The sequence below is a fragment of the Rhinolophus ferrumequinum genome, chromosome 4 (assembly GCF_004115265.2).
Source record: "Rhinolophus ferrumequinum isolate MPI-CBG mRhiFer1 chromosome 4, mRhiFer1_v1.p, whole genome shotgun sequence".
NCBI classification, from domain to species: domain Eukaryota; kingdom Metazoa; phylum Chordata; class Mammalia; order Chiroptera; family Rhinolophidae; genus Rhinolophus; species Rhinolophus ferrumequinum.
Window position 1 is genome coordinate 54,175,185 of NC_046287.1, and position 15,035 is coordinate 54,190,219.

At 42.6% G+C, this 15,035-nt stretch overlaps 2 protein-coding genes across 10 annotated transcripts in view; one reads left to right on the top strand and one right to left on the bottom strand.

The window, feature by feature from the left end:
• The window catches only part of ARHGEF7 (Rho guanine nucleotide exchange factor 7), a 130,586-nt gene that overhangs the window by 107,166 nt on the left and 8,385 nt on the right, over positions 1-15,035 (top strand). For 4 of the 9 annotated variants that reach the window (XM_033103994.1, XM_033104001.1, XM_033103997.1 and 1 more), the window contains 2 exons: positions 6,262-6,351; positions 9,455-9,631. In XM_033103994.1, coding sequence (XP_032959885.1) covers positions 6,262-6,351; positions 9,455-9,631 — 267 coding nt within the window. Of the gene's footprint in view, positions 1-6,261; positions 6,352-9,454; positions 9,632-11,051; positions 12,530-15,035 lie in introns of those variants that run through there. The other 5 variants (XM_033103996.1, XM_033104002.1, XM_033103999.1 and 2 more) reach the window with 3 other exon arrangements.
• Positions 4,899-5,297, bottom strand: LOC117021148 (molybdopterin synthase sulfur carrier subunit). Its single transcript, XM_033104004.1, has one exon. It carries the CDS (start codon positions 5,289-5,291, stop codon positions 5,025-5,027), a length of 267 nt encoding a protein of 88 aa, XP_032959895.1. The 5' UTR covers positions 5,292-5,297; the 3' UTR covers positions 4,899-5,024.

Consider the following 15,035-nt stretch of genomic DNA (forward strand, 5'->3'; position numbering starts at 1 on the left):
GGACCCAGGTCTGTCTCACACAGGTACAGCGTTCACGGGGCAGGGAGATGGCTTTTCACAGACTTCAAACACAAGCTGGGGTCTGAGCCTTAGTGTCACTTCTACACGGAAGGGTTTGAGCAACAGTAGAGCACAAGCCACTTCAGTGTAGACATCCACGAGTGGGAGAGTTACCTGGCGCCAGTGATGAAGCACATGCGTGGTTTTCCCCTGGATGGAATTGTTGACTGTCTCGGCCTCTGTGCTGCTCACTTCATCGGGGCACCCAGGCCAGGGGTACAGCAGGTGACCTGGGACCACCTGCTCTTCCCATCCCCCTTTGCCCTGTGGTTCCCATATGTCGGGGTCACACCCCACACTGGTCAATCGCTGTAGGGCTCGTTTCCCCCAGAGCTGTGTGCTTAGACAACCTCTACTGTAAACTTGTGCAATGCCAGAGGCAATATGAAATTTAGTTCTGGATTTCTCAGCTTCTCATAGGGAGAGCTTCACACACAGGAGATGTTCAGTGGACAGCTTATGAATAAGCTGTTTCCAGGAGCGAGCGATGGGAGCAACTCAGCACGCGCTCTCATGCTTGTGTGCTGCTTTCCAGTGTTGGGTCCGTTTCCCAGTGTCACAGGCAGGAAAGGTTCCGTGTGCACCCATGGTTGGGGGCTGTCTGGCAGTGCAGGAGAGCCTTGAGGAGGAGGAGATGGCCCACCTGGGAGCAGCCTGAAGGAAGTTGTGGGGTCTGTGTGAAAGGGCTCTGCCTCCGGCTCCTGGGTCCCTCCGGCCCTGCTCGGCCTCCCGCCTCTGCACCTCCATGTACCCTGGGATCTGCCGCAGGTCTTCCTGGTGTCTTGAAGCGTCGCTCCTCATTTCCACCTACCCATTTGGGACCCGTCAGGGACTCGTCTCCAAAAGAAGACTCCTGGGAACATGACATCTCCTAGAGGAAAGGGGCAGCTTGGTGCAGGGGCTGCGTGTGATCCACGGAGGCTGGCAGCCTGCATTGCCCCTCGTCATTGTGGGACCCCCCATCCTTAGTATGGGGATGCTAAGAAGCTGGAAGAAGCGAGTGCAGTGACAGGCCTAGAGGCCGCTCTGTGCATGAGCTCTCGCTCTGCCCCCGACCCCTGACGTGCACTACGGTGGGTACCGCGCATTGTGCCACCGTGGCGGTCATTGGCCTCATTTTGAGCGTGTGAAGCAGTGCCGCACTCCAGGAGCTAATGAAATGGAGTGATAGGCCATGCCCTGTAGTGAGGAGCTCGGATGTGGGACCGAACACCTGCGCTGCACTTGGCTGTGACGGGGCATGTGCGGCGGCCCCTTCATCTCCAGGCCTTTGTCGAGCACCGTCTATGAAGGCGCTGTGCTGGGCATTGGGGCGGCAGATAAGGACCCACTCCCTTCACAGAATTACTCAGCACCTTCTGTGTGCAGGTGCACGACAGTAAACAAATGAAAACCAGGTCCCCGTACAGCTCCGTTTAGTGGAAAGATACAGATGGGAAACCAAATAGGCAGACGGTAGTGTGTGGGTGTGAAGTGCAGGGAGGGAGATGCGGGTTGGGGGTGGTATTTTAAACAGGGTGGTTGGGGAGGCATGGGTGGGTGAGGGGGCAGTGTCTGAATAAGCAACTTGCAGGGGTTGAAGAAGCCAGCCGAGCAGATGTCTGGGGGAGAGCTTTCCAGGCACTGGCTCCAGAGCCCCTGGGGTAGGAACCTCTGTGGTGGTGGTATATTCAACGGACAGCAAGGAGCCCCTGGGGCTCAGGTGACAGGGAGGTAATGAAAGATGCTTGGAGTGAATGGGCAGCCACAGTCCAGTTGTGAACATAGGACTTAATGGGACTTGGGTTTTAATAGGACCAGTGGTCACTGTGTTTTGAGAACAGATGGGGCAGAGGTGAGAACAGGCAGACCAGGTAGGAGGCTATGCAGCAGTCCAGGTGAGCGTGACGACGGTGGCCTGGGCCATGGGATGACAACGTAGAGGTAAAGCGTGTGCAGAGTTCACATTTCAGATTTCTTTGAAAATGGAGCCTATAGCAGTGGTTCTCTACTCGGGGTATCCCTGCCCCTCCCCCCCCAGGGGACACGTGGTGATGTTTGGAGACATTTTTGGTTGTCACAACTAGGTAAAGGTCAGGGATGCTGCTAAACACCCTACAACACACAAGACAGCCCTACAGCGAAGAATTACAGCAGGTCCTCGAATCATTACCATTGATGAGATGCCAGAGGAACTTAACTCTTGTTTATATCAGGCAGCCCGTGGTAAAACTGGTTTCGGATACGTCGTTTTCATTTAAAGTCACAGAACCTATCAACAGCATTGAGGACTTAATGTATCTGACCCCAAATGTCAGTAGTGCCATGGTTGAGAGACACAAGCCCGCGGAGGTGCTGTTGGATTGGACTCAGGTGTGTGAGAGCAAGGCTTTGGGCCTGAATACCTGAAGGACGAGATACAGGTACTGCGATGGGGCAGCAAGTTAACAAGATTCTGAAGCCCAGTGGAATGTCTGGGCAGGTGGTGAGAATTTCAGAGTAGTTCTCTGTGCTTAGATGGTTTCTCAAGCTGTGCGAGTGATAGACACAGAAGAAGAAAGAGAGAGTCTGAGTCTTAGGAAATGAGGGAAATAAGGAGCTAGCACAGGGAACTTTGAAGGAGAGACCAGGACGTAATAAGAGAACCAAGGGTTTTCGTGTGAATTGGAGGAGAAATTTTATCTGTGTGACCTCTGTGTTACTAGTGCCTGTGCATAGAAAGTACTTAGTAAACTTGACAGCTTTAAGGTCACATTGTAGGGCCGGCCCGGTGGCTCAGGCAGTTAGAGCTCCGTGCTCCTAACTCCGAAGGCTGCCGGTTCGATTCCCACATGGGCCAGTGGGCTCTCAACCACAAGGTTGCCAGTTCAACTCCTCGAGTCCCTCATGGGATGGTGGGCTCCACCCCCTGCAACTAAGATTGAACAGGGCACCTTGAGCTGAGCTGCCCCCTGGATGGCTCAGTTGGTTGGAGCATGGGCTCTCAACCACAAGGTTGCCAGTTCGATTCCTTGAGTCCCACAAGGGATGGTGCGCTGTGCCCCCTGCAACTAAAATTGAACACAGCACCTTGAGCTGAGCGGCCGCTGAGCTCCCGGATGGCTCAGTTGATTGAAGCGTGTCTTCTCAACCACAAGGTTGCCGGTTCGACTCCTGCAAGGGATGGTGGGCTGTGCCCCCTGCAACTAGCAATGGCAACTGCACCTGGCGCTGAGCTGTGTCCTCCACAACTAAGATTGGAAGGACAACAACTTGAAGCTGAACAGCACCCTCCACAACTAAGATTGAAAGGACAACAACTTGACTTGGAAAAAAAGTCCTGGAAGTACACACTGTTCCCCCAATAAAAAAAAAAAAAAAAAAATCACATTGTCAGTTCATTAGCTATTTTAGCTTTTGTTACATTCAGAATCCTAGAAATTTTTCTAGTTCATGGAGCAGTCTGTGCTCCATAGAAAATGTGTGCTGTGCTATCGTTAATTTACCTTCTCAACCTTTATAATGAAAGATGGTACCTCAGTGATGGCTAACACTACATCCTGGGGAAGCTGGTGCCCTTTCTGGCGTCATAATGCTTTCTCTGCACTTAGGATGATGCCAGTGCGCTTACCCACGTCTGAAAAGAGCGATCCAGTTGCATCAGCTGGACAGATCATTCTCCTGTTGGCTAAGAGGGAACGGCCTGCCCCTGGAAGTTACCTTGCAACAAGTCCTGAAATTAAGTTAGTTAAACGTTGTTATTTTTATACTCCTAAAGGAGGAACTAATTATGGGAAACCAGTTAAATGACTGGTTCCAGTTAGTGAAATCTGAGTCAGTTTCTCAGTTGCTCTTAAACTCTTGATACTGAAATTTATTTTTCAGTAAGAAATATTTGGCTGGTCTTGTATATGTCTCGGCCTGACTATCGTAAAATGACATTGAGGCTTTACTGTGTAACTTACAAATATTTCAGCCTTCCATTTTTTCCACCTTTTTTTTTTTTTTAACTTTTTAAATCATGTTTTTATTTGGCTTATCTTTTAAATATATCAATTCTAAAAATATATCATATCATGACTGTCTGATAATGACTTTTTATACTTTCCAGTTCTGCCAACATTCCCATAATGCTTGCCCAATAAGTGACATCACTGGATATGCAGGTGGGGGTCGGGGGGGGGGGACAGGTGCTGAGACAAAGTCAGGGAGGAGGGGCCACACGTCAGTGAGTCGAGTTACAATTAGCACTTAGGCATAGAATAGAAGGGCTGCCACAAGCATCTTTCCTCACGTTTAAATTATTATTCCATTTTTTTTATTAAAGGCTTTCCTCTATCTCTAGTTCCAGTGTTAGACACCCACTTACTTTGCTGTTTTTCCTCCTCCTTGTCTCACCGGTATAACATAAGAAATCGTGCTTCAGTAAACTATCTTAACTTCCGGAGAAAAAAATCAAAATGTAATCAAAGATAAGGTTACCAAACTTAAAATGCAGACTAAAAACCTAAGTGATTTACTCACTTGTTGCCCAAAAGCATTCTTTGTTTCTTTTCCAAGATGACGATGATTCTTCATACATTTCCTTTTTCCATGTGGGTACCTTGGCTTTTAAAGTATCAATGGCATAACTCACAGCTTCGAGGGATGCCGCCCTGTGCGCTGACGATACAGCAATGACAATGCTTGCTTCTGACACTGGAACTAAGCCAAGTCTATGGAACACCGCTATGTGTCTGACTGGCCGTTTCTGCCTAAGGTCACTACAAATTTTTCTGATTTCATTTTCTGCCATTAGTAGATATGCTTCATATTCTAAGCTAATGACTTTTTTCCCTTCAAAATTATTTCGTGTAGTCCCTACAAACAGGGATATTGCACCACAGAGTGGAGAAGTCACCAACTGTGAGACTTCATCTACTGAAAGTTTCTCAGCAGTGAATTTTATGATATCTTTAGGTTTCTCTTCAACTTCATTCATATCTTTCTCAAGTGGCTCAAAAGCACTACCCTCCACTAATGGGGGGGATAATGGCAACTTCGTCTCCTGATTGAAGCAGGAGGAGCTGATCTCCAAGCTCGACATATTCTTGACGAACAGCAAATATCACCTGATTTCTGACGTCAGCCAATATGGGATGTCGTGTTTCTATCTCATTCCACAGCTGCAATGCTTTTATTTCCTGTGGCACAGAAATGGTCTCGGAACAAATTCCTGTTATTTCAGCGCTTTTTGCAAAATACAACACTTCAACCTGGCACCGCAGAACCATCCTTCCGGAGCTCCACTTTTTTTTTTTTTTAACTACAGTAGGGTGAACCTTTTAAAATGTATCCAAGTAATATCTTAAAAAATACAGAAAATACAGAAAAACATACAGAGAAACAGTTTAGTCATAGGATCATATGAAGTAAGCTGGGTGTGAGGCTCAGTGCCCAGTATTAACACCATTGGACGCTGTTAGTCTGGAAGATTCTGTTGTCTGTGCCTGTTCTCTCTTGAGTATGAAACCAGTATCTGGAATAGTGCATAGTTTCAGGAAGAGCTCTGGAATGACACCTTCAAGCTTTAGGTTGTGCCTTATATGTTTCTTAGATGAAATCTCTAGTAGGAATTTGTGGATCAGAGGAAATGTTCTTTTCAAAGCCTTTGATCAATATGGTCAGGGAGCCTCTCCGGAGGGTTTTACTTGTCTTCATTCCTACCAGCTGTGGGTGGAGGGAAGACTTTTCCTTTCTGCTGTCCACATTGATATGGAGAATTATCAGGCTGTTTTATTTTTGCCAGGCTGCTATGTGAAAACCTGATACTTTAATTTTCATTTAATTTCTTGGTGTGATTGAATATCTTTTGTTACTAACTGTAACAAAATTTTCTTTTTGTGTGAATTGCTTGTTCCTAGTTCTTGCTCTTTTTTCCATTTCAGGATGGGGGCTACTGTTTTCCTTATGGATTAGGAAGACAGGTTGTATATATTTAGGGTATTGCCCCTTTGCCAGATATGTTGCAGGTAAAAAATACTTTCTGAAAAACTAAAATCCCTTTGAATGTAACTATTTCATAAATATTGGAAAACAATTGTCCGACAAGAAAATAAGAGATTGTCTTGATTGTCATTCTTGGTTGAGTTGATGACTTCACCTTAATCTAGTTAATTGTACTAGGTATTTTTAGATGGTGACGTGTTGTGCTCATCATTTTTAGCTCAGTCATGACGCGTTGTGTTGTGTGTCTCTTGACAGGCACAGCTGCTTTGGAAGAAGATGCGCAGATTCTGAAAGTCATCGAAGCTTACTGCACAAGCGCCAAAACACGGCAAACACTCAATTCAAGTAAGTTTCACAGTAATGTACTGTGAATTGTGGTTCGTTTTGTTTGACATCACAGTCTGAAGGAAACCGCTTTGGGCCCGCCCTGTGCATGGCTTCTCGACGTGATGCTTTGGTGGCCTGGCCAGGTTTAGAACAACTTGAGCCTGATGTCCCTGAATCATTGAAAAGGGTCTGAGCTGTCAGTAAAACAACTGATTCCTAGAATACGTTCTATTGGGAAACCTTTACGTGTAAGGTACTGCCAGAATTTATAAAGCTTTCTTTTGCTTAGAGAAGATGTGTTTAGACATCAGCAGAAGATTCAGTCAATTCACTTATTTAAACTGTCCAAACTATTAGTGTGGTAGTGGGATTTTATATATTAATTTTTTTTCCTTCTTAGAGTTGTCAGAAAATAAACTTAGAGCAAGGCTTTGAGTCCCCCGTTTATTTTAAATGATGGCATTTTTTAAAATTTTTGGAAGTAGACACCAATTAATTTATTAGGTAGATTTCAGTACCACTGAATTTACCTGCATGTTATGTGTAATGTCTTAAATGAAAAATCTTAATCTATTATATGAACAATAAAAAGGGGTTTTTTTGTGGGGGTTTTTTTTTTTTAACTTCTCCAGCATTTGAGTGGAGTGCAGCACTGTGGGGCGGGTGGAGTAGTGCGTGTGGTTTGTTCAGAAGAAAGGGCTGAGTTTCCCTTTGCTGGGGCCGGGCAGGGCCACAGGCATCACAGGGTGTCATTATTTTGTGCTGTTGTTTCTTAGGTGGGCTTTTTTTTATTTTCTTTTTATTTATTTATTTATTTATTTTTGAGAACTGGATGACTTACATATTCTTTCTGGCATAAAAACTGGTTTCTATTAGATTTTGTGTTTTGGGTTCCCTTTCCACCCTGACGTTTGGCAAATCACTTACGTCAACTTCATTTTTACCACCTGCAATATGGTGGTTTGAATCTGTGTCCTATCCTGTTTTTAAACTAATGCTGGGGAAGAAAAACCACAGAAAGAAAAGGTGGGAAAAGGAATTTCAACTGCTTTAGCTTTTGTTAAAGATGAAGATAGGGCGTACAGGCTTAAACCCCTGGTGGAATCTGCAGATAATCTAGAAACTTCCCTATGGCCAGTATTTTATATATCCCACACTAACACTTCTTTGTACTCTGGTGAAAATGCCTTTTGTAGTGACTAGTCAGCAGAGTAGGAGAAAAATGGAATGTAGAATGAGTATGCATAAAGTCAAGCAATAATTTGCGAATACAGATTATTGTCATTTAAGATATTGTAGTTTCATGTATTTGATAAGTGATTGTATTTTTAAGTAATAGGCTGTAAAATGTGGCCATAGTTTTTTGGGTTTTGAATGTGGGATTTAAAAAAATTTCTTATCTCAACTTCAGTTGTTTGAAATAAAATTTTAACCTGGCAGTGTCAGGTTAACAGAGCCGGTAGTATGAGCTTTGTGTGTATTTTTATGAGAGCTGCATTTCTTCATCCAAGGACAGTGCCCTCCTTGTGATGTGCTGTGGCCTCGCTGCTTCTGGCTGCCTGAAAGGAATGGCCCATAGTTGGTGCAGATCTTTTCGTATCACATTGTCTGTATTATGTGTTTCCATTTCTGCTGTGCAAGAAAAGCTTCGGACAATACAGTAATTTTTTTTAACCGATACTATGAGCTGAGCACTCTGGGGCCTCATATATACAATCATATACGGCCTTAAACCTAACATTCTTAAGAACAAGTCAGAAATTGATCTTTTATGCTGTAAAGGTGATGTCCTTAATAAACTTAGAAGTGGAATCAGACTGAAAGCAGCTCTTCATATTAAATGTTTAGTGAAACAGGATAATGTATCTACCTAAAATTCAGCTCTGTTCAGTATCCATTTAGATGCCAAGAAGACTTTATAAACCAAACATCTTTGGTATTGATTTCTATCTCAAAGAGATAATGACCTTCATAGACTGTAGGGATTTAGTTGAAGAAAGCCAAGCTAGTCCACTGCTTGTTCTTGTTATGGATTGGGAATGAAATTAACTTTGATCAGAAGCAGGAGCAGGATGGAACCAGTGGTTGCTGTGCCACTCCCCATCACGGAGGGGCCCTTGGTTCCCACTGAGTATCCTTCCAGCATCCTCCGCCCCTGGCCCATTCCAGCCTGCATGTCTCTTGCACGGCCGCCTGGCCTGTACCATTGCATACAGTTGCCGAAAACTCATGGCTTATTTCTGCTACCATTTTGTACCTACTTTTTTCTGTTGTCCTTTTTTTTTTTAACATAGTGGCATTACCAGTTCACGTCTCTCTTCCTGCCAGTAAAGGGGTCTGCCATCAGGGTTGATAACATTTGAACAGACATGGCTTCCCACTTTCTCCATATCTACTGGCTGAGCTCTGGTGAGCGCTCTAAGGAGTGGAGATGTGGGGTGATGGGAAATGGGAAATGAGAGGGAAGTGGACCCTATTTAATCCCTTTCTCCATTCTGAAATTTTTACAGTGGTTATAGTTTGGTAAGGTAAGTTTTTTTAGACCCCCCATCATTAAGATGACTTCTGGTGATTTATAGTCTGGCAAAGAGATAGCTGAAGAAGTAAGTCAAAAATCCTTTGAAACTATTTTGCATTCAATACCCACTTAATGAATGGGAAGCGATTTTTAATTAACCACATAAATTGTTCCTTTTACAAATAATGTCCTAAATGAGATTATTTGTTAACAGAATGTGGAATAGAATTGGTTACTTGTCAAATGTTTATAGAATTCGTTTGTGGGCATGGGCTTAATTTGTAAAAGATGTAAGTGAGGGCTTACTAGCAGTATCTTTCAAAAGGAACGATTTGGAAACAATATCGTGATTTAGGCTTATTTAAATAATAATTGATCTGGTTTTATTCTAAGGGTTGTACTAAGTTTGTTATTAAAACCCAGCCATAAATAAGGAGAAATGAACATTATTGCCGTTTTTAACAATATTTTCTCTTTTCCTTCTCTTCCCATCACCTTTTGCTTTTGTTTTCATGTTTTTGGTTGTGGCTCTTCCTGTCCGTCCTCCTCCTCATCCCACCTTTGCCTGTCACACCTGTCACTCCATCCCACCCCCCGTCTTAGCATGGCAAGGCACTGACCTGATGCATAATCACGTCTTGGCTGATGATGACCAATCAAGTCTAGACTCCTTGGGTCGTCGCAGTAGCCTTTCTCGTTTGGAGCCTTCAGACCTCTCGGAAGACTCTGACTATGACAGTATATGGACAGCCCATAGTTACAGAATGGGTTCTACATCTCGTAAGAGCTGTTGCTCATATATCTCTCACCAGAACTAATGCACTTCTGAGCTTTTCTTAACAAATGCTTGTTGTATCGCAGCCTGCTTTTCTTAGATGTTTTCTTGCTGTTCCTTGTCTCTTTTATGTGATATTTTAACAACTTTTGAGAGCGTTTCTGATATTTCCCATTGTATTTTGTGGAGGCTTAATTACCAATTCGAGTATCCACTGAAGTTACTGACTGTTGAAAGAGATGGTATATTCACACAGCCTACACCCGAGGGTTCTTTTCTCAATGGGTAGTGGTGGTTTTATAGCTCCAAATGGTTTGGATTTTTTATTCTCAGTGTAGCAACTGTCTCATTTATTTTTGGATACAGCTGTATGAACACTTTTATATTTTATACTGAAACCATGCAGGTTTGTGTTTTAAGTGCCAGCAGCACGGAGGAGACTCTGGCCTTATATGTAGGGATCTAACATTTTTATGTATGATGGACACGCTGATCAAGTAGTTGTGGAGAGATAAGAAAATAACATGCAACAAAAGTACTGAGTCCAGTTCAGACAGCCGTGTTCTGCAGGCTCCTCAGGGCGCTTGGTGACATGAGCCATGTGTAGGTGTGGGCCTTGGGCCTTGGCGGGAGCACAGAAGAGCTGTCTGCACCCCCACAGCTCTGTACCACATACGGTCTTCTCTGTGCCCCCCTCTGTGGGGTGGGAGTTCTCTCTGAAGGCCAGGTTACTTACTGTCAGAGCTCAGACACTCATTATCATACCAAACTTTCCTTAATTGGAGTAATTTTTCTTAAATGGCACTTCGCAATCACTCCACTGAAGGTTTAAAGTCCAAACTGAAGCATTCAGCCTCTGAAAGTAGGGGTTCGACTGCTTTCAGAGAGAGACGTTTGGTATACTTAGCAAGGCGAGTGCTTTGGCTTCAGTCACAGCCTGGCTGCACCCTGACATCCATATGATGCTGCCTGCAATGGACACATTGTTTGTTTTCAGCAACTCGCTGCAGTGAAACTCCATTTACAGCAACCCCCTTCTGCGTAATCCTCCTTCTTGATTGTAATGGGCATATCTGAGTCTATTGAAGACTTCATTCAGTTGCCATGTAACTCACTTATAAGAAAATCTCAGATTGGGGGGAACTCCCCCACTTTGCTGGGATTTGTTGTAAGGAGATTTCACTGGCCTCACTCAGACTAATTTCTGCTTCAAAATGAACTGAATGTAAAGTGTTGCATTCAGTTGTAGCATCCAAATCCACATCTGGTCATTTGCTAGCGGGGAAGAACTGTGTTCTCTCCCATGCATGCTATATTTGGTGTTAAAATGGAACCTTAAGGTTGTGTTTTAAGTATTCATTGAAACCAGCTTCAGAAAACAAGATGCCATAATAAACTGGGAATAACATTTTTTCCTTTCTTCAGGGTGGCTGTAATTCCAAGTGGCTGTGAATTCTCTCTTCTCTCACCACACCTCCTTCGCCAAACCCATGTATTCAGTGTTCTGATCTTGTTTGCACAGAGACACTCTGATGCGCTGCGCCATTGTTTCCTGGCAGCTGGGTCCCGTGGCTCACAAGCCCGGAGGTGCTAGTGAACTCCTGCTGTAGCGTATTGCTTAGAATGTCAGACAGCTTCAGGACTGCATGCAGCGAGGCCATTAGGAAAACTGATAACACCACATAGCTGTCTGTTGCCAAGCTTTATGCCATCCGGAGATTTCATAGTTTTGTATGCATTAGTATAAATGAGAAAGTTGAAGAGCAGTCTTTTAACATTAGTCATGGCCCAGTATTAACCCACGGTAGAGATGGCGTTTATGTATGTTCAGCCAAATAACAAGTGGAAGTTTTGGAGAAATTTAACTACAAAGTTCATATACTTACTCAGTACCATGCAAGGAATTTAGCAGTGATTTTGTTTTATATTACGTAGAGTCGTTACCTTTTCTGATAGTAATAATAGAACATCTTTTTGTTTGCTTTGAAACTATAATAATTGGTGCATTGGCTTAGGTGCCTTTGCCATGCCTTAGTAAACTTGGGTTTCCTATGTCATGTGCTGTATATACCACAGCATTGAGTACAGTTGCTGCACTTGGATTTTCCTTTAACACCAAGTATCATTTGGGTTGTCTTAATGAGACATTTTCATTTTCTATACACCAAAATTTTGACACTTTCCCATCATTCCTTTTTGCACCAGTTAAAGCCATTTTGATGATGATTTTTGTTGATGCTAAGATCACTGCAGAATAACAACCTGGCATTTTGTTTGTTGGATTTGTTTTGAATGTCTGGCACCATTAGCTCTTGTGACCTGGTTGGAAGTATTAGTGCCACCGGCCTGAAAACAGTTCTTGTGTGGCAGTGGTGATATGGCGTCCAAAGGGCTGTGTTTCTACTTCTGTGGAATTTAGTCATGCTGAAATAGTATTTTATGTTTATGCAATTCTGTAATATCTGTGTGTACAGTTAGTATTATAATGGAAGGATGAAGAATCTGAACTAGAAGGTAGGTTAAAGCCATTACCAGGCCCTTTGTAAATGGCCTAAATGGTGTCCCCATTGAATTAACACTTGCCACAAGTATATAAGCTATATAGTGTTTTGCATAAAATTGCCAAAACACAGTAATGTGTATATAGTGGTATAAGACCTGGAAAAAATTTATATATTGTGCTTTTTATCTGTGAATGGGAAAGCCATTTTTAGTGGATGACTGCCACTTGAAGCCTCGTTGGATGTATACCTGAATGTTGCATTGTATTGTACAGTATGCATATAATTGTTTGTGGTTGCATATGGCAATGAAGTGTTTGTTTTATATAAAAAAGACATCTGTTATGTACAGTTGAAATAAATTTTGCATTTGCTAGCCTGTGGCTTTTAATATTTGTTACACGGGGGCGGGGGAGTAGCATAGTTTGCAGTTTACTATGATTTGGCTGTTCTCCTGAACGTTGTCTTCCAAAGGAAGGCTGGGTGATAGAACACTTTCTATCTGCCTTGATAGAAAAGCTTGCACTTTCTTAGGTTAAATATGTTCTAAGCAATACAAGGTCACTCCTTGTACATTTTTATTTCATTTATTTCCCTCTAATTTTATGAACACGTTTTCAATCACTGGGAGTTTTGTCTTCAGAGTGAAGCATTCTCGTGTTTTGTTTTGTTTTGTTCTTTTTTGGTATGTGTGTGTGCATAAATGGGGGTGGAGCCCAACTTTAATAGGTTTTTATTTAGACTAAAGTCAGTTTTGATTTTTCTATAAAGTGCATGGCAAGCTGACTAGGAAAAACAAAATAAAAGGAAAGGAAAAGAACTGCCTGTGCCAGTACAGGTGCAAATGATAAACAAATGCAAATCACTCTCTAAAGAGAAACCTCACATTTTCTTTTCCTAAAAGAAATAAATTAGAATCTTATCATAGCCATAAATAGCAAAGTGGCCTTTTGAAGAGATTTTATTCAGTAGATTTTCTGAAATGTAATGTTTTGCTTTATTCTGAAAGTTATTTCAGTTTCAGTTGAGTATAATTACAGATTTTAGAAAGATTATGAATTTAAGAAGTCGTGAGTTTTGCTACAAATATAGTGACTGCTGGCCAGATAAGCAGATATCTACTGACAAACTGTTTCTAGGCTTTTGGTGGAAGCCAACTCACTCATCTGTACACACACACCACGTGTGCCCTGGATTTGACAGAGTCGTGTGTTGTCAGATCAGGCACGGCAGTGGCGTTCCAACCGCCAAGTCCAATCAAGCACCAAAGGACAGCGGTGCCCTGGTGTGGGAGCCCTCCTGTTGCTGCCGGGCCGAGTCATCTGTCTGTAACGTGGAAATGTTCAGTCAATCTGTGTTTCTCAAACTAAGGCCCACAGTCCTCTGGGGGTCTGTGAGTGTGTTAGAGTCAGGGTTCTACGCGTGTCTCAGCTTCTGGATCACACTTCTGTGGTACCCCCAGGGGCCTGCTGTCTCTCCAGCTGCGTGGTGCAGAGTGACCCCTGCTGATGGCAATGTGGAAACGTCATTGCCTCTTTGTCAGGGTCATTAGTGGCTGGATCCCAAGCCTCTGCAGACCCATTCTGGGAGTCCTCAGGTTTGAGAAATGCTGGATTTGTGCTAAGTATAAGTTATTGTTTCACTGTACTCACCTCTACAATGAGCATCAATAGCAAAACAAACCAGCATTTATGTGTATGTATTTGTAGATAGGATTATAGGCTAGTCTAGCATTCTTCAAAATATTATCCAGAAAACTGCAAAAAGTTAATATTGATGCTGGGGAAAAAAGTTCAACACTCAGACAAATTTAGGAAATGCTGAAATAAAGTTCAACGGATATTTTTACTGCAAACCTTCTGAAAACCTTAAAAATGCTACCTTCTGAAAACCTTAAAAATGCTACAGGTGCACTGTGACTCTCTAAGAAGTGGCTATAGCATTTAGCATTTTCCCAAATTGTGTTGCAGAACCCTACTTATCTCCTGGAAACACAAAACTTTGTCCAAGTTTGGGAAACACAGATCTTAGTTCATTCCTCATGAACCTATCTGTTCATCTGTGTCTCAGCTGCTTTTAGAGGATTTTAAATAAAACGATAGAATAGTTTCTGGGAGTTCCGCTGTTAAATTGTTTTTCCAAACTAAGTAGTTGAAAACGTACTGTGGTACCTCTAAAAATACTTCTGTAATCTTTGAGATAACTAGTTAAATCTGTTTACTTTCTAAAACTTTGTACTTATAGAAGTAGTCAACTTATTTTTAAACATGACTGGAGACCATTCCTTTGTTGTTTTGTTGAAAGATTTAACATTTTTTTCAGTCATTTTAGAAATGTTATATTGAAACTAGACAGATTATTAGAATCCCATGGATTTCTATGCAGGAACTAAATAATCTTCATTTACAAACCTCCTGGCTCACCATCGAATCCATAAACGGCGTTTTTCACATTGGCATGTTTTAGGATTCAAGCAGTTAATACATTCTGTCTATAATATTCTCAAACTTAACATTTTTATAATATATTGTTAAATTCTTGTGTGCTGTAAGTGTATTTGCAAAAATAAGAACCATGTCATGCATGTGCAACTGTTGTACCAGTCTTATAGGTTTTAGTTTCTCTGATTTAGTGATGTTATATCATGGAATTTAAGGCTTTTTTATCTTTATGAGGTCATCTGGTAAAGATATTTATAAAATGTAACTTTTAAATGAATCCTTGGAACATCTCTGCAGAGATGGTTAGTTTTGTTCCTCTGTTTTACGAGTCATGAAGTTGAGGCTCCGTGGTTAAGTGACGGGCCAGAGTTTGTGGAAGACAGACAGCCCCGCCGACGGGGTGTGAGCATGAGTTCAGGTGGCCTCCGCCCCGCTGCAGAACCGTGGACTGCTATCTGACCCATTTC